Source organism: Hemicordylus capensis, chromosome 1 (genome assembly GCF_027244095.1).
Source record: "Hemicordylus capensis ecotype Gifberg chromosome 1, rHemCap1.1.pri, whole genome shotgun sequence".
NCBI lineage: Eukaryota > Metazoa > Chordata > Lepidosauria > Squamata > Cordylidae > Hemicordylus > Hemicordylus capensis.
Genome location: NC_069657.1, coordinates 229,631,365 through 229,654,320, shown reverse-complemented (window position 1 = coordinate 229,654,320; position 22,956 = coordinate 229,631,365). Strand labels below are relative to the sequence as shown.

Sequence of the window (22,956 nt, the reverse complement as noted above, 5' to 3'; positions counted from 1 at the left end):
GCTGGAAGGGTGGGAAATTCAAAGAGATATCAAACACAAAATGGAGACTGACTCAGAGATCACCACAAAATGGAGGTCCGAAACAACAAAATGTTTTGTAGTCGAAACAGGGGCGTTTTGTTTTGTATACAAAACTTTTGGATCTGGAAAATGGGTGTTTTGTCTTGTCTACGAAACACCCGAAGCAGGCTGTTTGGGGTACAAAACGTTTTGTATCCGAAACGTTTTGCACATCCCTACACAAAAGGAACACTTTCAGAGCCCTTTCACAATGATCCCAAATGATAACAACAGGCAGGAGTTTCTTTTGATTCTGAGGATCGTTTGGAAGATGCAGCTTCCCCTCTTGGCTCTTATGAACCCAGTAGGGACTGGTGGGTCCTGGGGCTGGGTGGGGGACAGGGCAGGGGAGAGCCCAGTCGCTGAAGCAGGGGTCTCCGCCCTGCTTTTCTCAGAGCCAGTGGGCTTGGGTATTTGCCCAAGCCCACTGGCACAGAGGAAAGTGAGGAGGGGAGCAGGAAAACAGGGGCAAAAAGCAGAAAAGCAAGGGGAAAGGGGGGGGAGGCAGAAAGGGGGGGAGCAGAAAGCAGAAAAGCAAGGGCAAGAAGCAGAAAACAGAACAGCGGGGAAGAGCAGAAAGCAGAAAAGCAGGGGCAAAAAGCAAGGGTAAAAGGCAGAAAATCAGAAGTAAACAGCAGAAAACAGAAAAGTTGTGTGGGGGTGGAGGTAGGGTGGGTGGATGGGACAGAAAGCAGCAGCAAGGGCAAAAAGTAAGGGTAAGAGGCAGAAAAGCAGAAATTAGGGGAGCAGAAAGGAGCAGCAAAAGGCAGAAAGGGGCACAAGGGAGAGAGATCAAAGGAAAGAAAGCAGGGGTTGCATTCCAACCCTCCCCCCCTACAAACAAACAAAAACAAACACACAAGGTAGCAACAGATCAGGCTTCTCGACAGCCAACCATTCTTCCCAAGTAGGGAGCTTCCTCTAACCTCTCCTTCCAGTAAGTACCTTGTGTGTGTGTGTGTGTGTGTGTTACTTTCTAGAACAGCCTGCTATAAATCTAACTGTTCCAGCCAGTCTAATTCCTAGGGCATTCCTTCCTCATAAGTTTTTTTTTAAAGGTAGAAAATAGAGCCCCTAAAGCCACAGGAAGTGTATTATCTACCCATTTGTTTACTTCCTTGTGGGGGTGATTCTAGACCAGCGCCCCCAAGGAATTAGACTGGCTGGAACAGCTTGATTAGCAGGCTGTTCTAGCCAGTAAGACAAAGGAACTTACTGGCATGGGGAGGAGGGGATGCAGAAAGCTCCCTGATTGGGAAGAATAGCTGGCTGCTGGTAAGCTACCTTATGTGTTTGTGTGTGTTTATTTATTTGAAGGGGAGGCATAGCCCCTCCTGCCCTTACTGGCCAGCTGCCCTTGTATGAACCATGTATGAACCATGTTAATTACAAATAACTAAATGAAAGACTTTGTCTAAATCCACTTCATTCCATTTTTTGCCTAACTTCCTTGAAAAGTAAGCTTATGAGATCACCCGGCATTCTCTCTGTGTGTAGGTGTGTCTGTATGTCTCTCTGTGTGTGTGTCCCATCAACTTTGCAAAGGCTGGACCAAATTGGGTACAGTTGTAAGGACACATAGGGACACCTCAACGGCGTAGTTTGTGATGATGTCATCCACCCCGATTCAAAATGGCGGACATGTAAACATTTGAGGTACAAGTGGGCTAACTTTTGAGCTACCTAACCAATCTGACCCAAATTTGCAACAGGTGTAGGGACACATAGGGATGGTGCAAGGGCATAGTTTGTGATGATGTAATCCGCTCAATTCAAGATGGTGGATGTTGAAAGTCATGAAAGTCACATGTGGGCTAACTTGTGAACCACCTAACCGATTTGAACAAAATTTGCTAAAACTGTAGGGACACATAGGGACACCTCAATGGCATAGTTTGTGATGATGTCACCCACCCCTATTCAAGATGGTGGACACATAAATGTTTGAGACCCAAGTGGGCTAACTTGTGAATCACCTAACTGATTTGAACCAAATTTGGTACAGTTGTAGTGAGTAGGGACACCTCAACGGCATAGTCTGTGACAATGTCATCCACCCCAGTTCAAGATGGCAGATGTGTGAACATTTGAGGTGCAAGTGGGCTAACCTGTGAACTGCCTAACCAATCTGAACCAAATTTGCTACAGGTGTACGGTCACATAGGGATGGCTTACGAGCATAGTTTGCACTGATGTCATCCATCCTGATTCAAGATGGCAGATGCATGAACGTGTAAGGCTGAAGTGGGCTAACTGGAAAGATTGAGAATTATCAATTAAGATTATAGTGAAAAGAAAGTAGGCAGATTAGTTCTTACCAGAACAACTTGTTATATTTGTAATCTTGCCATCTATTAAGGAGTCTTATTGCAGTTGTTATGCAACTTTCCAAATTCAGAAAGCAGTTTGCATAGGAAAAGTAAAGATGAAAATAACGAGAAACTGGTTTTCCTTCCCAGAGGGGCTCAGAATCTAAAACACACATATACCAGCAACTCAGGAGGGACTCTGCTTTGCTAAATAAAAAAGAGGCGCTACTTTAAAAGGTACCTCTTAGCCCAGTTGAGAAGGGTTTTCAGAAGAATCCTTGCCTATCTTTTTCAGGCTTCATGTTAAAATGTTTGTGCTTACTGAATTGATAATTTCTGTTTGACTATATAAGGCTCTAATGACAAACATGTATGCTGACTTTGATATTAACCATTCTGAGAAATAAAAACTGTATTAGTATATATGGCTGAAAAGCTTTTAATAGAGTAATACAAAAACTTTTAACTAAAAGCTATCCCTGATTATTTGGATGATTTTTGGTATAAGTATTTATGAAAACCACAAATGGTAGAAACTACCTTGAGATGATGCACTCCCCTTCATTTTTAATGTAAGGCCTCTTCTAAGATGGTGTCTACCATGACCTACGTGCACCATCTAAAAAAGACAGATTCTTTTCTTCAAAATGATATGCACATTTATGCTGACAGAATCAACAAAAGAGATTAGATTTATCAATTAAGTCAAGTTTGAGTGACCATGATTTCTTCAATTGGGTGGCAGTCCTATTTTGGGAACATTCCTTGGAGCAGTCTATCATCAAGTTCAAAGAACTGGAAGTTGCACAAGAATGCCACCCCTTTCCTCTGCTGCTTGAGCAGACTTCCATGTTTGTCAATGGAAGTGACAGCTCTCTGTGATTTGAGCACTGCTTCCACCAGTGGCCAGATGCCAGGTGGCAGAGGTGCATTCTTTAGGCTTGTGAGATGTGGCAGTCACAAAAGATCTGAGGAGGACGTACCTCTTGCCCAAGAGGCAGTCCGACCAAGGAGGACACTCCAGGCGTTCAGCTGGGCACCTGGAATCCAAGCCCAGAGCGGAGGAGATGGTGCTGTTCAAACCCCTTTCCTTGGTCTGAGGCCTCAGTGGAAGCCCCAAGCCAAGAGCCCTGTACTCTCTCCCTGCCAAGGCCTTCTGTGATCTCCCACACCCTGCTGGTAATGCTGAACAACAACATCACACATGGTAGCAGCATGTCACAATGGCCACATGGCCACTTTCCATTAGGATGGCTAGAACACATGTCAACACTGAGGCAGCAGCAAGCATGTTCACTGCTGAAAGCGCTTACCGCTCATGCCGCAAAGTATGCAAACGAAAGGGCAATCCAGGTGTATGTTTCCACATGCGGAAGAGCTGCTGATGGCGAGAAGGGCTTAGCATCAGAGAACTAACTCCTGCATGCAGATCTCAGGACAACTAGACCACACAGCGATGTGTAACAACCGAGCTGCAACAAATCAACCCCAAAAGCACCACAACTCTTCACTGGAATTAGTAAATTCCTGTATAGGTTTGAAAGTGGCCTCGAGTACCTGACAGTCCAAAAGCAGCTTGACTTTTCACCTGCCATTCCAGCTCACTTTTACTGATCTCAAAGACCATGTTGACATCTTCATAGTACTGGCCAGTTAAGGCTTTGAGCTTCTTCAGGTTTCCTGTGACAAGAGCTTCATAGTAGCTGTCCACAGGAGCATGAGGCAGAAGCTGGCACTTGGATCCCTCTTGTTCAAAGATCAGCCGCTTCTCTACAGCAGGTCCTGGCAGCTGCTCTGCCATCATGCTGCTGATCCCGTTTATTTTAGTCCAAAATCTTGTTCTGCAGATCGGTGGGGTTTTATAGCTTGCAGTATTTTGATTGCTCTGCTTGCATTATCCAATTATAGTTTAGTTAGGTGCCTGACACTGCTTATTTTCAAATCTGGTAATTGTTACTTGATACAATTAAGGCCACGTGGGCTGCTAAGCGACAGCAACAAGCACTTTACTATGATAGCCTGATTGCGTGTAGAAATATATATAGCTTGACAAGGTCAAATATTCACAATGCTGTTTTGTGTTGGGATTTGTGTGACAAACTATTTTAATTCCAAGCGGCAGCTTGGCAAAGAAACACACAAGTTCCTAGTCTACAGTTGACTCTTTCTAAAATGCATATTAACCTTAAATCTGTATGATATGAATGTATGTAAAGGCTTGCATGTTTGTGGGTCTCTTGGTTTTCAAGCTTTTGTAAAGAACTACCAAATAATTTCCAGCACCAACATCTCTTTTTACACTTTTTGGATATATCTACCCAGTTTTTTGCTGGGTAGATCTATCCTGTTCATGGTGTACATCACCACTCAGTTTGCATTTCTCTGTGACGTTCAACTATCAAAAGCATTTTGTATGGAGCAAATTCAAGTCTGCTAGCACCTTTGTTCATGCTGCATATAAGGTGATTTCCAAGGACTAGACTCTCTGCTTAAGTTCATGGCAAAGCATTCCTTACTTTGTTAAATTAGCACATTGTTTTTGCCTAAAATAAAATTTGATTGACAAAACAAATGGCTCAAGGTTATGTAGGGGACACAACAGAAATAGCTGATGAATGCCCCTCTTCTGATATGCCCTGGGCACAGCCACACAGCTATTCTGCTCCAGAAGTATGTGATATCACAACCTATTATTACCAGGGGCTATGCCCTCAGAAGTTCATTCAGAAATCTAGTGATACAAAGAAATAATAGCCAAATGGGAATATATCAAGAAATATGACTGATTACACAGATCTTTGAGTATTAGCAGGGAAATGCCTCAATGCAGGAAGGAGGAGTGGGTATTGCAGAAATCATTTTTCAATTGACTCGGCTACTTCCTATTCATTTTTCCTTGCACATTTCTTCCTACAGCATCCATGTACTGAAAGCTTTCTGAGAACAACATGGTGCTCCATCTCTGTGCTACAAAAACCACTGCTACTGTTCCCTCCCCCCTTCTCCTCCGCCCCTTGACAATTCAATAATGCTGCAAAGTCCCATCCATAAGACAGAAGCATAAAGCAACAGCTTCTTCAGCACAGACCTTAGAAGGCAGGGCTGGACCAAACTGAAGCCCAAAGGATGCCAGTTATTTGTTTGATACTTAGATATAGGCAGGAAGATTGGGACACTTTCTGGTGCTCCAGTTCCTTCCTTTTCAGTTTTTCCCTAAGCAGGTCTTTCAGTCTGTTGCCATCAAAATTCAGGACCTGACCAAATTATCAACCTGGACACAGAGAGTGCCAAGAGCATCTGGGATCTGTATGCTTCCACCCACAAACAGATGCTGTGTCTTAATCCTATGCAAACAGACCTCCCACTTTCAAACAAACACCTTCTTTGCCAGGACCATAGATGTTCTGTCTCTTTTGAACATCTTGAGATTCCCAGCTTCTCCTGGGTCCCCTAGTTCCTTTCAGAGCATTAACTTAAAACTTTGTGATCTCTAGTCTCCTGATCTGTTGTGTTGTTTCTCTCCTCTACCAGAAACCCGGGCTTAGCCAGAATTATGGTCAGAGGAGCAGGACATTATTGGCAAAATAAATTCAAGAACCACAAGTCCCAGAATTCCACAATTTCTGCTGGTATTTTAAATATTCATAGCAGTAGCAGTATTTTCTGTGTCTTGTATTGCAGGGGTGTCAGCAGGTAGGAGAGACAATGACCGATGCTAGGGATAACTAGGGATACTGAGTAGGGATGCGCACGAATTGGTTTGGAGGCCCTTTTATGGGCCTCCAAACCGGTTTGAACCCTGGTCAGCTCGAAAGTTCGACAGCGGGGCGTGGTGGCTTTAAGAGTGGGGGAGGATGCACCCCCTGCTATGTTTCCCTTGCTGGCACGCAATTCCCTAAAAGCCTGTCGGGGCGGGAGTGTACTTTCCTGCCGCCCCGTCCTGACATCAACCGGATATAACCAGAAGTACTAGCTGCACCTGTGTGTGTTGCGCATGCACCATGCGCACGCAACTGACATGTGTGCAGGCGCAGCTAGTACTTCCGGTTATATCCAGTCAACATCAGGATGGGTTGGCAGGGAGGTACACTGCCACCCCGACAGGCTTTTAGGGAATCACACACCGGCAGGGGAAATGCGGCGGGGGGGAGTGCATCCTCCCCTGCCCTTAAAGTCATCCCCCTGCCATTGAACTGCCCCCTGCCAGTTCCGTGCACAACCCTAATACTGATCCAGAGGCAGTAGGAGCTAGTGCTGCCGATAGGAGTTGCAGACCCCAGAGCATATGTGAGTAGATGAGTTAGGCCTCTGGTCTCCTGTGTGCATAGAAGAACCAACACTAGCTCTCAAGAACAGGGAGCAGTCTTTAAATGGCATTTATCAGTGAATAAACATCTATGTCATACTGCCATGCTTGGCTATAAATATAAATCTGGCAGTCAGAACCTTAAGGAGCTTGAACCTAATGAAGAGCACCAATCAGCTAAAGAGCACCAATCAGTTCTCCAATTTTTCAAGACAGGCAAGGGATCAGGGGTGGGGGAGGTAGGTGTTACAAGTTTGTCCTGGGTCCAATGAATGCTGCTTTGGCATGTTACCTTATGCCAATAAAACATAATGGGCTCTTTTACCTTCTCTCTGATCTGGCCTTTTTTCAGCCCAGTGTTGCTGACTCACCAGATTTCATCATAAATCTTGCTGCTTTTTTCTTAAAGGCCCAAGACCTGGTACCAGTGCATAAGTTGCGGAGTAGAGGAAGCTGAATCCTACAAAGTTGGAGTAAACGGAGTCTTAAAAAGAATCCTTAAATCAGCATATAAATACCTGTTGAAATTCCCTTTTCTGCACATTTGTTTAGGGTAAGGGAATTCTGTTTCATATGCTGATCTCTCTCAATGAGGAGCTACACTTCAATTTCAAAGAAAATATTTATTGGAAAACTCAACTGTAAATATAAAGAATTCAAGAGTCCTAGAGAGGACTGCAGTCAGAGGTGCCCCCCACCCCACCATTTTACTGAGTTCCCTTAATAGCGCTCATCTTGAATTTTACCTTATGTTGGTGTTTTTTCTTGCATGAATTCCATTTATCACTCATGACTGCACTGCAAAGTGCCTCTAAACCTTTATATCTCAACTACTGATACTGACCTGAAGGCATTGCACTTGTTTGTCGGTTTGTGTAAACAAATTATCCAGATTTCACTTTTTGTCACACTCAGTGGATTTTCATATGTGCTGTTTGTGGTGATCAGTGGCGTCTAAATTTAGTGAAGCAATGGGCAGCACACATTTCTTCCAATATGATCAAATGAGCAAAAATTAAAATTAAAAACAAAAAAATCTACAAAACAACAGTCTCACACCCATTTACAAGGGAAATGTAGGCAAGTGAACCCAATAGCCACCCCTTTCCCCTCCCAGTCCATGTACATCTCTACCCGCTGCCTGTACTGGGTGGCAGGCAGACTGCTGTGCTGCTCTTCCTTTCAGCTCCACTTGGGAGTGGAGGCCCAGAGAACCAGAACAGTCTGGGAGAGATCCTTTTGCAGGGCCCAAGTCGAGGCTGAGAGGAGAAGGAATGAGGACAGCTGGCCAAGGCCTGGGAGTCTAGGGGAGCCAGGAAGTGGGCTGCTGTGCCATGAGGGGGAAGCTGAAAGTAGAACTGCAGAAGAGTATTTAAGAAGGGTTCTGCAAACTTATTTCTATCTATGGGGGGTGGTGTCCATGTCTTGTGGGGATTGCTGGAGTCAAGCAGAAGCAGTGTTAGAGCACATGGAATGAGCAGCATTCTAGCCCTGCTGCTGCTGCTGGCCCAGGCCCTCCTCCTCTGATCACACATTCTAGGCCTGGGAACTCTATTCTTTTTGTTAAAGATATCTCTTCCTAGGTTCCTAGTGAGGGGCTAGAACTAAAACATTTAACTAAATTTAGAGTTTCTGAAGAGGCAAGTGTCCTTCCTGCCCCACTCCCGTGGTAGACTCCCTTGGCCCTATAGAACATGTGAGACTATATTTTCCAGCATGTTCCAGAGATCCTAGAGGGTAGCCAGTTTTTCCATTTAACTGCAGATCTTTAAACAATCTTCTTTTCCTATATATTCTCACCCCCACAAGTGTTTTCTTCAACTGTTAAACAGTGTTTCTCTCTCCTCCCAAACAATTTAAGTGAGGAGTTGCTCCTCAACCTCTTCCCCACCCCCACATCTGCTCTCATGACTGCGGTATGAGACTGAACCAGCCTTTATTTGGAAGGGCCATGTAAATCTTGAGGAATGGAAATGCTTTTCCTATTCTCACAAAGTGACAGGTCTCCTTGCTTATCATGTACCCTTTTGACTCTTTCACATCTTTCTTTCCAATGTTGCCCTTTTCGAGTCAGTGAATTTGTAGTCTGGAGCATGGAGACCTTCTGCCACTGTAGAAAATGTGCTTCATCCCAGACTTCTTAAAGAAATAGGCGCATTCTCCAGCATGTGGCCAACTCCCCTGCCCCCACATCAAGCCTTTATGGTTTTTGCCTTTCCCCCTAATCTCTGACTCACCTTCTCCACCATTTCCCAGTCTACCTCTTTCCCCAGGTAGTTCATTTCTCACCTCAGTTCCTTTCACTTGCAGAAAAAATGCTATGAAGCCCAGGCTCTTTTAGCTTTACTTCTCACAAGCCAGGCTACAACATTGCTTCACAAGTAATCTTTTCAATGCTCCTTTGCTTTAGCCAGTCACTTCTTCCAGAGCTATCTGTCACTATAGCTGCTTGTGAGCAGAATGTCTTTAGTATGTTCTCCTGTAGTTTAAGTCTCTCTTTTGGAAGGAGGTAACCACAAGTAGTTGCTAGGCCTTTGAGCTGCAATGCTTGCAGACTAGGTTCTAGTCCCAATTATGATGTAATCCCTATGGATATTTGTTAGTAACAGAAGATGGTAGCATCTTAAGTGTCAGTGCCCAAAATGGGGGAAAAAAGAAAAAAGAAAGGTCTATAGTTTCTGAATGTTCTTTTCCTATTTTTAATATTGGAATCATTTTTTGCGTTGAAATCAAAGCATCTGTCTGGGCACTGGATAATGGTGGGCAAAATCTGCCCCTTGTCATTGTCATCTTCATCTAGTTAGGGGGGTGGTTGCTGTTTATGGGTAGTTCTCTCTTCCACGAACCAAAATTCTTGAGTGTCTGAACAGAGTGGCAGACAGTTGAGATGAAATCCTTGAGTGTCTGCAAACCGAAGGTCATGGAATTTGGTATGTGTTAGTTTTTTCTTCCTCCTAGTGTAATCCGATCACTTGACACATTAATGCATTGGTTTCTTGACTATCCCTGTATGCTCACCCACTCCTTGGGCTTTCTAGAGGAAACTTCAGAGGCAGAAGAATGGTTATCACATGGCAAAAGCACTTCCTGTTGAAATTCTGGAATTACCTAGCAATTAAAGAATGGGCTTCCCAGCCACCCATGATTGCCGGTGGAGTGCTTGGTAGACAACTGCAAAGTGCTTTCCAGCCCCTTTGCACCAGACCATTTAACCAATGAGCTGGACTGAATAGCAAGTTGTCCTGGAAGTTGTCCACTTCTGTGGTGCTCTTGCCGTTTTCTGTTTGTATACATGCCAAACTGTTTAAGTTCATGACACTCAAATTAAATTAACTTCCCCCTCCTCTCCTTCATGAACATCAATGAATTCCATGAGTACAATACGGCAATTATTTAATTTACTAGGGACAATACTCTTGAAGAAATTAATGAGTTGTTGTTGATGCAGAAACTGACAGTGATTCATTCACATTTAATGCATTTTCTTTCCTTGGGGAAAATGTATGTCTGAAAGCACCTCTATGTGATTCTTAATTCATGCAGATGGGAACTTTGAGTTGCCAGGTTGACCTTAGCTACGCTCAGAGTCAGCTCACTGAAGTCAGACAGACTGCTGTCTAGAAGGTGGCTGTTTCACTGCTTTAGAAATAACAGTTCCAGTTTGTCACAACGGTTTATTGCTGAGGGAACCACTAAGTATATGTGAACTTTCATAAGACTGGAGCACATTCTATAGCTGTTAAATCTGCAGTTGAATTGCTGGTACTGCAAAAACATTGAGGCTGTTCTCTTGAGCGCCCAAGACCTTCCTAAGCCCAGCCCTGGCTGCCTGTGAGAACTGCTGGGAGGCATGAGGCTCCCAGGGGCACCTCGGCGGCAAATGCCTAGGGAGCCCACCTCTTAAATGAGGTTAATCCCATTTACCTGACTGTGTGTCAGCACCGGCTGCTTTCAGCCAGTGCTTCAACACTGATGGGCATCTGCCTGTTGCTGGGGGGAACACCACCACTGGTGTGGTGCGTTGTGGGATCTTCGGAGGCCGGTATACGTCCTGGCTTCGAGAGCTTGGTGCTGCAGGCACACAGCACTGCTTGTCTAGGAGCGAAATATGTGCTCCCAACAAGAATTTGGTCGTCAGCGGGGGGCAGGAAGTGAGTTTACCAAGCCTCCCCTCACCCGCCTGTTGCCCCACTCAGCCAGTAGGGATGTGCACGGAGCTGGCGGGGGGAGGCTTGAAGGAGGGGGCATACCTTTAAGGGTGGGGAAGGGTGCCCTAACCCCTCCTGCCACGTTTCTCCCACCAGCGCTCCATTTAAAAAGTGTTCATTGGGGTGGCAGCGTACCTCCCTGCCACCCTGGTGTCCTCCTTGGCTGGCTAAGGACGACACTGGGGCAGCAGGGAGGTATCCTGCCACCCCAACAAACACTTTTTAAATGGCGCGCTGGTGGGGGAAACGCAACGGGAAGGGGAAGGGCACCCTCCGCCGCCCTTAAAGGTATGCCCCTGCCTTCGAACCAGCCAAACCACTGGTCATTCGAACTGGTTTGGAGCCACATAAAGGGCCTCCAAGCCACTTCTATGCACATCCCTGCCACTCAGTCGTGTGAATGACTTCATTGGCTGCATTACCAGATTATGGCTCAGTTTAGGTATCATCCCAATCCATGGCTTGCACCAGCCATAGTTTAGAATGTAAGCCATGCTTTGAGCTTTCAAATGCATAACAGGCAAATGCTTCACTTCTATTGCTGCTTGGCAGCCTTTCCCCCCCTTTTTTTGCCCTCAGGACTCAACTTCACAAATCCACACCTGTCTTAATGGTGCGATCTGAAGGTGAAGGGATGGCCATAATCTTTCTTTCTTTCTTCTTTTTAGCACAATAAACACATGATTATTATTTTGGGTGGGGATATAGATATCTTCTCAAAGCAGCACTTCCATCATGGTAATGTCACATTTCCCAGCAAAGAAGCCATCATATTTTGTCATTGGGAAAGTGTGATGCTTTTTTCATTTAGACATCAATTTCCCCCCTTGCAATTGCCATAAGGCATGTGGCTGTGCAAGTCTCTTGGATACCTGCTGGGCTGCGCCCTCTGACATCACTAATGCTGAATGACACAACGCCTGCTCACGCCACTGGTTTGATGTTTAAGACCTGTACGGGTTGGGTTTTGTTTTAACCTTAAAACTCACATTGCACACGGATAGCCTTGTAGCCTTCTTAAAAGAAAAACCAGGTAGCCCAAACCAGCAGGATCTCCACCCCACTCCAGTTTCTCATTTCAGTTTCCCTGCCATTATGTGAATCTTAAAATAAAAACAAAACCAAATTGTATTTGATTTGTAGGATGTGGTCTCCATTCTATTCCTGAAGTGCACATTTTCTTTTTCTTTTTTGTAAATAAAAGAACACACAGGCTAGCAAGCTTCCCCTGGTATTTTAAATATGGGCAGAATATAGAACTGCAGCTTCTGGACTGGGACTAGTGTGTGTAGGGGTAAGTTTGGTATTGTAAAAATGGTCCAGATAAGCCCTTTGTAAACTGAAGCATAATGCATCCGTTTATGGCTGCTATATTCCACTCCTCCCTCCTTGGCTGCCCCCAATCAATCTGGGTGATGTAATTTGCCTGATAAAATTATGTGTACTAATTATGCAAATGAGCAGACTAAATTAGCATGCCCGTCTGCATAATTTCTCGTTCAAGCATAGAGGCATGCAGGGAGGGAGGGGGCAATGGAAGGTCACCTTTCTTGATGGCTTGGCCTGATAAGAGACTGAGCTTGTTTGCTTTCCCCTCTTCATAGGTTCTATAGTACATACTGTGTGGGGTCATTCCTCCATTGCTTCTGCATTTGGTCCAATAATGCAGGGCATGTTTTACTCCTCTATCCTGAAAATTCCCCTCCTTTTCCATCTCCAAGTTAATAGGCAATCATCAGAATGTAGAAGACGCACTAGCCCTATTTGCACATTATGTTCAACCCTCCTACAACGAATGTGCATTGTACATGATCTCAAGCGTGCAAAACACAAGAATTGCACAAATGTTGTTGTGTGATGAATGCCTATTGGAAATACTAGCACTCCATTGTGCAGCTGTGTTTGCTTCAATCTTGCATTTTGCACATAAGCGTTCTAGTGCAACTGTGTGCATGTTCCATTACAAGAGAGATGGAATGTTGTGCAGTATGTCAGCCTCTGTTTTTACTGTTGCAGAATATTCTGGAACTCGCATGGTTATGTTTTCCATCAAAATAACAACCTATTTTAGCTTTGTTGCCTGGAACTTCCTGAAGTAGTACTGAATATGGGGATGGACAGAGGATGGTGCTGTAGCTCTGTTGTAGAGCATCTACATGTTCAGTCCCTGGCATCACCAGGTAAGGCTGGGAAAGACACCTGCCTGAAATCTCAGAGAGCTGTTGCCAGTCAGTGTGCCAGAGCTAGATGTAACAATGGTCTGACTTGGTATAAGGCAACTTCCTATGTTCCTATTTGCAGTTGGATGCCCATTCAGTTGGTGGCACTTTTTGTATACAGAAAGACTTGTATGTTGAGTGGGGGACAAGATCAGGTCTTAGATATGCATGTTAGGATGAAGACAGTAAGGGTGAAGCCAGATATAAATTAAGTGTGGTTATGGAAGTGTTTGGAACATATTTGCTACTCTGAAAGCACATTCTGTACATTAAAAATACAAACCGTTTCCACTACCACAATAGTGGCAGAAGTGGTTTGAACATAAATTTTGCTGCATCCCAAGACCATCCCTTTCAGGGCAGTGAATGTGTGTTCAAATCACTTTGATGTCTACCCTGCTTTAAGTGCCAGGCCTTTTTCCCCTTTCCCTTTCCTTTTCAGATGTTTCATAGAAGCAACATCTGAAACAGTAAGCGACTCTGCATCCAGTTGGATGAATAGTCTTTTGTAACATCCAAACCAGCTAGGAGGAAAAACAAAAATTCACATCCCACTCTCATTTGTTTTTTCAGCCATTAACAAGCAGTAAGATGGTTGATACTTGACTAATTTTGTTGAGTTCAGAAAGCACTGCTTGCAGCGGAGACAAGCATCTCAGTCGCTAGTAGAGAGAAAAGGAAAGCACTACCATCTAGCCAGCCTAGTGATTCAGTTTTCCAGCATATTAGACCTATACTCTAGCTAGTCACCTAGAGTGGAAGTGCAATGTATGTTCCTTACAAACACACGCTTAAAGTTTGAGCATAGCCTCTCTACAACCTCTATTTTTTTTTGCATCCATTGCTTGTTTACTGAATTGATGGCACAAGCAGTTCAAGGGAGATTAGGGTTCCTTCTCCCCTCCCTCAAAAGGCCTTGTCCCCCACTCCCCCAGTATTACTTCACTAAAAATAAATTTTATACAGAGCATCCAAATCATGCACTGCTACAGATTCATGCACAGGAACAGGCAAAAATAGTTCATGCGATATGAGTAAATAAGATGAGAGGATGAGAAGGGCTACCATTTCCCTGCATTTGGAGATTTAATAGCTGAAAGCCAGAAACAAAAAAATGGTTGCCATATAGTTGCCATATGGTTGCCACAAAAAATGGTTGCCATATAGCAGGCTTCCCCAACCTGCTGTGGCCCTCCAGATGTGACTGAACTACAACTCCCAGCACATCTAGACACAATTTATTGTGGCTGGGTATACTAGGAGTTGTAGTTCAACAACATCTGGAGGGCTGCAGGGTGGGGAAGCCTGCCATATGGAATGTGTCTTTAATGGGGTCCCCATTTTTAATGGTGAGGGGGAAGAATATTTGCCCACAGCAGCTAGTAACTTTTTGTTGAGACCGATTTGGATTTCTTTCTAGAAAAAAGTCCCCCAAACAAAACACATCTCAGGTTGCAGCAAAGATCAACCTATTTAAATTGTCCCCTCAGAGCCCTTTCCCACCCAACTCAAAGCCATTGGACTCCATTGGTTTGCATGCAGATATGCTAATCTTTGGCCTAGAGGGAAGCTTCAGATGAAGATTCTAGATCAGTCCAGAAGCTGGGCAGTGTGTGTCCATCTAGTAGTGTTTTATAATGTATATGGTTAATATCTATCTATCTATCTATCTATCTATCTATCTGATTTATATACCGCCCTTTCAAAATGGCTCAGGGCGGTTTACAACAGCTTTCAGATAGTAGTTAGTTCTGCATCATCAAGGATACAATGAGTGTGCTAGGTTGGAAGATAAGCTGCGTATTTTATATTAATCCAATCTTCACTTTTTGCCTTGTATCTTTCAGATTGTTCTGTAAGCAATAAGTAAATGTAAAGTGTGCCATCAAGTTAATTTCGACTCCTGGCGCCCACAGAGCCCTGTGGTTTTCTTCGGTAGAATACAAGAGGGGTTTACCATTGCCTCCTCCCGCACAGTATGAAATGATGCCTTTCAGCATCTTCCTCCTAGTTAAGCATTAGGTTTTTCCGATTGTTTCTCTTGCCACACCACAAAAGAGATAGTCAAGCCTTTGAGGCAGGTGCTAGTCTGCTTCTTTGCCAGCAGGTTCACTTCTCAGTAAGGTGACAACATCAGCTTGAGTTGGGCCTTGTCATGCTTAGGTCTCAAGCTTTAAATGTATAGGCAGCACACTGGAAAAAGACATGCTTATCCAGGCATTTTTAGGCCACAGCTGAGACCAGAGAGCATTTCAAGCTTGGTAGCAGAAAGGCATGGAATGTTCAAGCCTAGTTAGACACAAATTTAAGAGCAAGCAGTTGTGACTCCCACAAATCCCAGGTGGGCTAGGCAGATCTCTGCGCTGATGCAGTTGCACCAGGATGATCAGTGAGGGGGAACACAGAAACCATTAAGCCTAAACAGTGGTGGCACCTCCAAACACCCATGCTTCCTTCTGGAAAGTACTTCCCACCTAATGCACTGATTGGTGCTACTGTTGCTTCTGTGATGACACCTAGGAGCACCCAGAGACCCATTTATGAAAACTAGCTTTTGGTGGTTGCTTCATTGCTCAGCTGTGTGCATGCATGACGTATGTGTTATTTCAGAAGCTCAACCTCAGATCAGAAAATCAGATTTTCTCTCAAGTGAAAGTTTATTTTATGGTGCCCTCATTCTTGCATCAAGAAGACATGAAGATGCATCCTATGTTCAGAGGGCTTTTGTAAGTTTTCCAGAGACTGGCATATTTGTGCTAATACATGGCAACTTGTAGTGACTGCTTTGCCCCACCCTAATCACACACCATGCTCCTCCTCATGGTACTTGTCCAAAATTCAAAATTCTGCAGAACCTCTGAGTAGAGCATGCAGATTGAGCAAGGTTATTTCAGAAAAGCAAATTAGCATTCTTAATTTGCATAACTGGTTTTGAGCTTAGAATTCAAGCATCCATGGTGCAGTGGCAACCTTGTAAATGGGATAATTTAATCAAGCAAATCCATTAAATTACAGCTGCTTTCTCAAGATGAACCAGTTCTTAATTGCACAAATGATCCAGTTACCTACTAATACCAGAGGGTGTAACTGAGCCGTGGGGGCCTTCATCCAGTCATCATTAGATAGTTCTATGGTGGCATCCACATGCTTGATTTCATTGCAGAGAATATCCATCACAGTCTTTTCATCTCCAACTTCCAGTGCTTTCTTTAATCTAGTAACCAAATCTGAGTTGAGTGGGTGATCAGGGATGTCGTCGAAGCAGGACTTTCGGAGCACTTTGTGCCTGGGAACCATTTTGCCAGTCGTAAATGAGATGTGTTACTTGCTTTACTAAAAATAGAATGAGCCCAGCTCCTTTTTCACCATTGGGATTAGCACAGGGAAGTGTGTGTGTGTAATATATATATATATATATATATATATATATATATATATATATGAGAGTCATTGAAAAGAACCAGAACTCAGACATTTTAAAAGGAATTCTGTAACAGAGAAAGACTGTGGAACATTTTCTCCCTAAGGACATAGAGATAAAATTCTACTACAAGCATACAAAGTAGTAGATAAGGGCTACCTTTTTCTGGATCACTTCATATTGGCAAACAAAAGCTGACTGATCAGATTACTAGTAAATGGGGGGGGGTTATGTTTGAACCCACGAATGTAAGAGCTGGCAGATTTTATTTTAGAACAAGCCTAATAGTAGCTTCAGAGTCTCATTATACCAGGGCTATATTACAAGCAATTTCCTTACTCTTTACTAAGGTTGTTAGATTGCCCGGTTGGCTGGATTTTACCCCAGGCTTTAGCCATGCCATGTGCTGACCGTTTAGTCCATTCACTAGCCTGGATTCCCAGCTTTCTTTTCTTTCCTTTTCCCCCCTTTTCTTTCTTAAAAGCCTAAGCTCTAGCTCTTTTAACTCAGGTAGCCAGCAAAATGTGCAGGCACTATCCTCCTCAATCGTTTTTTAGCTTACCTTCTAGTAGGCTTATGTGATCACCCGGTATATTCTCTCTCTCTCTCTCTCTACACTTCACAGTGCCTGGACCAATATGAACCAAGTTGGGTACAGTTGTAGGGGTACATAGGGACACTTCAACAGTGTAGTTTGTGATTATGCCATCCACCCTGATTGAAGATGGCAGACATATAAATGTTTGAAGCACAAGTGGGCTAACCTGTGAACCTCCTAACTGATTTGAACCAAATTTGCCACAGTTGTAGGGACATATAGAGACACCTCAATAATTTGTAATGATGTCATCGACTGCTATTCAAGATGGCAGATGCATGGAGTTTGAGGCATAAGTAGGCTAACTTGTGAACCAAATTTGCTACAGCTGTAGGGACACCTAGGGATGGCCCATGGGCATAGTTTGCAATGATTTCATCCACCCTGATTTAAGATGGTGGACACATGAACATTTGAGGTGCAAGTGGAAACCAATTTTGACCAGATTTGGTACAGTTGTAGGGACACTTCAAAAACCATAGTTTGTGATGCCGTCATCCACCCCAGTTCAAGATGGCGGATGCATGAATGTTTGAGGTACAAGTGGGCTAACTTAGTCCAGTTACTGTAATTTGTGCTAATTTAGTCCAGTTGTAGGGATAGTGAAAGGAAAGTAGGCAGATTAGTTCTTACTAGAACCATGCCTACCTGTGATCAATATTGTAAATTTGTAAGGCTGTTCCTTGAACCAGGCCAGGTTCTAAATTAGCTAAGAGTTTTTCAGTCTTACACTGTATTAATAGAACTGCTCTGGGATGATTGGTGACGCCCCTAAATGCGTTCGGGCTTGTGTGGGGGAATTAGCGAGCCAGAATGGAGCAGTCGCATGTCAGAATAAATTTGTGCAAAGTTCTGGACCCGGGCAAATTAACTGACAGAGAGTAAGCTGAGATTCACAAATTGTATTGGGATTCAATACAATTTATTGAAGGATACAGTGGGGAAAGTTGATTAAGGCAATATTATTACTAAAATATGTCAGAGAGATTAACCAGGACACTTAAAAAAGGCAATTTAGCTTGGTGTCCGAATTAACTGAACTTCAGACTGGCTAGAGAGAGAAGGCTTCAGAGAAATAGGTTTTTGGATTTAGGAAAGAACAGAGATAGGGAGAGGCCCAGAGGGGCACAGTGGTTATTATACTACCTCACTCCTTATGGCTCAGGTGCAGCCAAAGGATCTCTTTCCTCTGGAACAGACCGGAAGTCGGGAGGCAGCAGCGGAGAACTGATTGCTGTTCGGGGGTTAGGCAGCAGGGATACAGCCAAAGGGGTATAGTCTCATGTAGCCAGCTTCTTGTAGCAGCAAAGTGAGCTGGGCAGATTGGGCCAGTGAGAAAGGCCGATTTGGAGGCTGAGAGCAGGAATGGCACAAAGAACAATAAACAGCCAGGTGTTATGGTAGGTGTCAGTTCAATTGCCCAAACGGCAAGTGGTTCCAAGGTATAGAGACCATGCACACTGGTTCATGAAACTAGGGCCAGTTATAGCCCAAAATGTGCAAATAGCAAAATGCTGGTTCCTCCTCTTTCCTGAGGAGGGGAATACCTGTGGATCTCAAAATAATCCATTGTCTTTGTTGGGTGTGCTAGCATAAGCACAATGGTGTGAAAAGGTCAAGAACAACTTGTATGTAAATTGACTGAATGGACATGCAAGGACCTATCTGTCAGGTCAGAAAGACTCAGTAAACCAATTGGTATTTTTAATGAGCACATCTCCTGAGATCCTATGACCCATTAACCTCTTTTGTTGGGAAGGGGAGCAGTGATCGCTGTGCCTTATCTGCTTCCTTGCTGAGGAATGATTAGTTTAGCTTGTTTGAGACAATCAAGGAGAGGGAGGTAAAAGGGTCAGTCTCTGGGCAAAGAGACCTTGAAGTTAACTCGGAGGCTAACTCAGGTCTGTGTTATGTAGAAGTTAAATAGCATTGGAGACAGTATGGAGTCTTGTGGAACTCTACACTTCAACTCTCGCTTTGCAGAATAACAGTCTCCAAGCGACACCATCTGGAATCTGCCAGAGAGGTAGGAACAGAACCACTGTAGAACAGTGCCACCCAATCCCACCTCCTTCAAGCGACCCAGAAGGATACCATGGTTAATGGTATCGAAAGCCACCGAGGGATCCAAAAGGATCAGCAGAGTCATACTACCTCTGTCGGTCACCAATTGGAGATCATCCATCAGGGCGACCAAGGCAGTCTCAACCTCATAGCCCATCCGAAAGCCAGTTTGGAACGGGTCTAGATAATCTGTGTCACCCAAAACTGCCTGGAGCTGAGAAGTGACCACTCACTGGATTACCTTGCCCAGCCAAGGAAGATCATTCATTCATTCATTCAATTTCTATACCACCCTTCCAAAATGGCTCAGGTCTGTAGATTAGAGGCAGGTCTGTAATTAGCCAACTGAGGGGTCCAATGCAAGTCTCTTCAAGTATTTTCTAATAATAGAAATCTTGTCCTCCCTCAGAGAAGCATTTATGATATTTACCAGACCATTTCTAATAATGTGACTGCCAGATTATTTATTTTATTTTATTTTATTTTAACACATTTATATACCACCCCAAACGCAAGGATAAATAAGCCAAGTTGGGCAAGGGTCAAGAGAGCAGATGGTAGGGCATATAGTCCAAAGCAGTTTGTCTACATCCTCAGAAGTAACAAACTGAAAGTGATCCAATCCAATCCAATCCAATCCAATCCAACAAGAGGAGTTGCTGGACACCTCTACAATAGACTCTGCAGTAACTGTGGAGTCTAGATCAGCATGAATACAAGAGATTTTATCCTCAAAAAAGTTATTAAAAATATCACAGTGAGTGACAGATGGTTCTAAGTTCAAATTCAAGGCAGAGGGGGTGTGAACTGACCCCCTCACAACCCTAGACATCTCAGTTGGACATGAATTTGCAGAATTTGCAGTGCTCCCCAGCATAAGCTTTGATTGGGTATCTTCATCAATAAAGAACATCCAATACTGGAAAATGGGGTGGTAGTCTGCAGTTGGTGAGGGAATCTGTGACAGCACTGCACACAGCTAATTAAATGTGGTTAAAACATGAACAAATTAGGACGTACCCCCCCCCCCTCGGCAGCTGCTTTGAGATAAAGAGAAAGATGTCAGGAGATCCTTTCTTCAGCCTTTCCTGTCACTTATAATTTGGCCTGCTTATTCAGACCTGCACTGAATATGTATTGTCTGATGTTGAATTTAAAGAATTAAACCCTAAACCTGAAATCCTGAGCCATGAACTTTGGATTGCAATAATCGCAATAAAAATCAAGAATATGAAATCTAACCTTTAAATTGTTTAAACTGGGAGATGCCGTTTTCAAATTTTGGAAGCAGGATCTTTGTTTTAATTTCAGTAATACAATTTAAATGTTGGTTCCTATGCTTATATTTGAACATGAAATTGCTTGCTGACACACCAAGCAAGGGTATGTCAGCCCAGTAACTTTATGTGCATGCAACTTGTGCAATGTCACATAAGAGCAAGCTCATTATTTCCAATAAACTTAAACTTGTGTGATAGCATTTGCACCATTCACACAGTTGTGCAATTTAGGGTGCACACAGACTTACTAGGTTGCCATACCTTTGCATGGTATGTCAGCCATTTGAATTTCAGAATTCAAGGTCTTGAAACTAATGTTGGTAATAAAAATTGCCAGAATTTCCAATTAGGACTGAACTATTTAAAATTAAGTATATATATTACACAGGCCAAAATCAAATTTTAGGTGCTTTTGTGTTGAACTTCTAATCCCCGCAAATGTTTCAGTTTCTTGCAGGCTTCCCTGATATTCCTCTTCTTCATAACCTGGGGCCTATAGGGAGCATTCAATTCTTTGCTATCATAGAATGTCATAAATACTGTTGACCAACAATCAGCATGGCTGAGAGTGTAAAATGGGGTTGGAGTAGAGCAGTCCCTCTGGGCACAACCAGAGAAAGATGGTGATCAGTTGTCTTCTCTTGTTCTCTAGTTCTTCTCTATGTCCTACCTGATTGCCTGTTCTTTCTTTCTTTCTCTGCTTTTCTCAGCATGATTTCAAAGCGGATCTTAGATAGATTCACTTTGTCTCTGACCACAGCATAGAGGAAAAGCCTAGCCCTATTCCTGCTGCCTTGTGCTGTGACTCCAAGGCAAAGTACGACGTAACACTGAGTAAGTTTCACTTGAAAGTCCCCCTGTGCAGAGAGCCTAGCTATATGGGGATGGAAACAGGGGAGAGCAGAGGCATATGCTTGCCCTAATGGAGGAGATTAGAGGAGTCATGCAGAGGAATGGGAATAAGGTCCTTGATGCAGGACCCTCCCACTTCAGATGGGAGACTTCACAGGTACGAACCTACTGTGATGTCTAAGTGAAAAGTAACCTTCATCTAGCCTCAGTCGAGGAACAACTGTGGCAAATGAATAATTTTGACTGACTTCTTATCAGACTTATCCACGCAACATAAGATCAGTTTCTGTCAAAAGGTTTAAAGCCCCATTCCACAACCCTATTAAGTACAACTGGCTAATTTTTGATGTAAATCTAAATCACCTTAAATCGTGAATGGATTTGGTTATTTCATAGCAGTAAAGCAGCTCCAGTGGAGAAACGTCACTGAAACCAATAGGAGATTTCACCAGTGCCAAACAGTGCTTGTGCAAAATTGGTTTAAAAAAATAAATAAATTCTACACTATTTTGATATTGTGTTAGATATGATACAACTGAAACGAGTGGACCATTTCTGAGCCATGGATCAAATCTGAAAAAATTAACAACTGTATGGAATGTATTTGAATATCTTATCTAAGTTTTCCAAGTCTGTTTTATAAAGGTCAGAACCATTTGCTTTGATGGGTGAGTGAACATTAAAAATACATATACTTTGATTTAATGATTAACTTTTCTCAAAATTTCAAATTGGTAGTCCTTTAAAGAGAAGATGACAGGCAGTCCCCCCTGCTTTTTTTCAGATATAAGCTGAACTCACATATTCACATGCAAAACAAAACAAAACAAAACCCCACATTTGGCTAACTTTTTAAAAACCTGTATTTCATCCCCAATGAGAAACAAAACAAAGCTGCTGAAGCAATGACAGTAAAATAAGCTGACTGTATAATGTGGGCTTCATCCTAAGGGATTTCTATGAGAATCCCTCTCATAGGGGTTAAATATAAGAGAAGAAATATAGATTGTTGCTCTTTAAGGATTGTATATTATCAAAAATCTCAAATTGCTAAATTTAACTGCACCCTTTGATATATTTGAAAATTGCTTCTCATCACTAATTAGTGAGATTTCTAGTTTTATAATGGGGAAAAAGACAATTCTTTTTTGAATATATTCTGGTTCTTTTTGATTTTCTTAATTTTGCATTCTTTAATGAAAAAGATTAATAATTAGAAATTATTGTAAGGAATAGGATTATTTAAAATAGAGTGGCCCACATCTTCTACCGCAATATGAGGGTGGAAGAAGGGCTCCATCCTCACATAGCTGCAGGAGCCTAGCGGTGTTGAAGCCTTGATTCACAGCCCAGCGTGGGTGGATGAGAAGGGGGAAGTGATTTTTCCTTCTCTTTTCTCCTCCAAAAGCCCTTTTTGTTGCCATAAATATGTCACTGTGTGACCCTTAGGGACATATTTCTGGCAGCAAAAGTGGCTTTTGGAGGAAGGAAGGAAGGAAGATAAACTAAAATCACTTCCCCTTCCCCCATGCTAGGCTGTGGCACAAGGCTTCATCCCAGCTCGACTCTTGCAGCTCTGTGAGGATGGAACTTTTCTTCCATCATTGCAGTGCTGTGGAAGATGCCAGCCAGTTTCTGA

General features: G+C 43.3%; 1 protein-coding gene across 8 annotated transcripts in view; it reads right to left on the bottom strand.

The window, feature by feature from the left end:
* Positions 1–16,293, bottom strand: part of ASB18 (ankyrin repeat and SOCS box containing 18) — a 66,489-nt gene extending 50,196 nt beyond the window's left edge. The window contains exons 1-3 of one of the 8 annotated variants that reach the window (XM_053283155.1): positions 8,965–9,214; positions 7,520–7,629; positions 7,047–7,135 (exon numbers count right to left, since the gene is read on the bottom strand). In XM_053283155.1, coding sequence (XP_053139130.1) covers positions 7,047–7,059 — 13 coding nt within the window. In that variant the 5' untranslated portion in view covers positions 7,060–7,135; positions 7,520–7,629; positions 8,965–9,214. Of the gene's footprint in view, positions 1–3,682; positions 3,903–3,926; positions 4,301–7,046; positions 7,136–7,519; positions 8,095–8,475; positions 8,555–8,964; positions 9,215–16,167 lie in introns of those variants that run through there. The other 7 variants (XM_053283154.1, XM_053283157.1, XM_053283156.1 and 4 more) reach the window with 7 other exon arrangements.
* Positions 16,294–22,956: the final 6,663 nt, after the last annotated feature.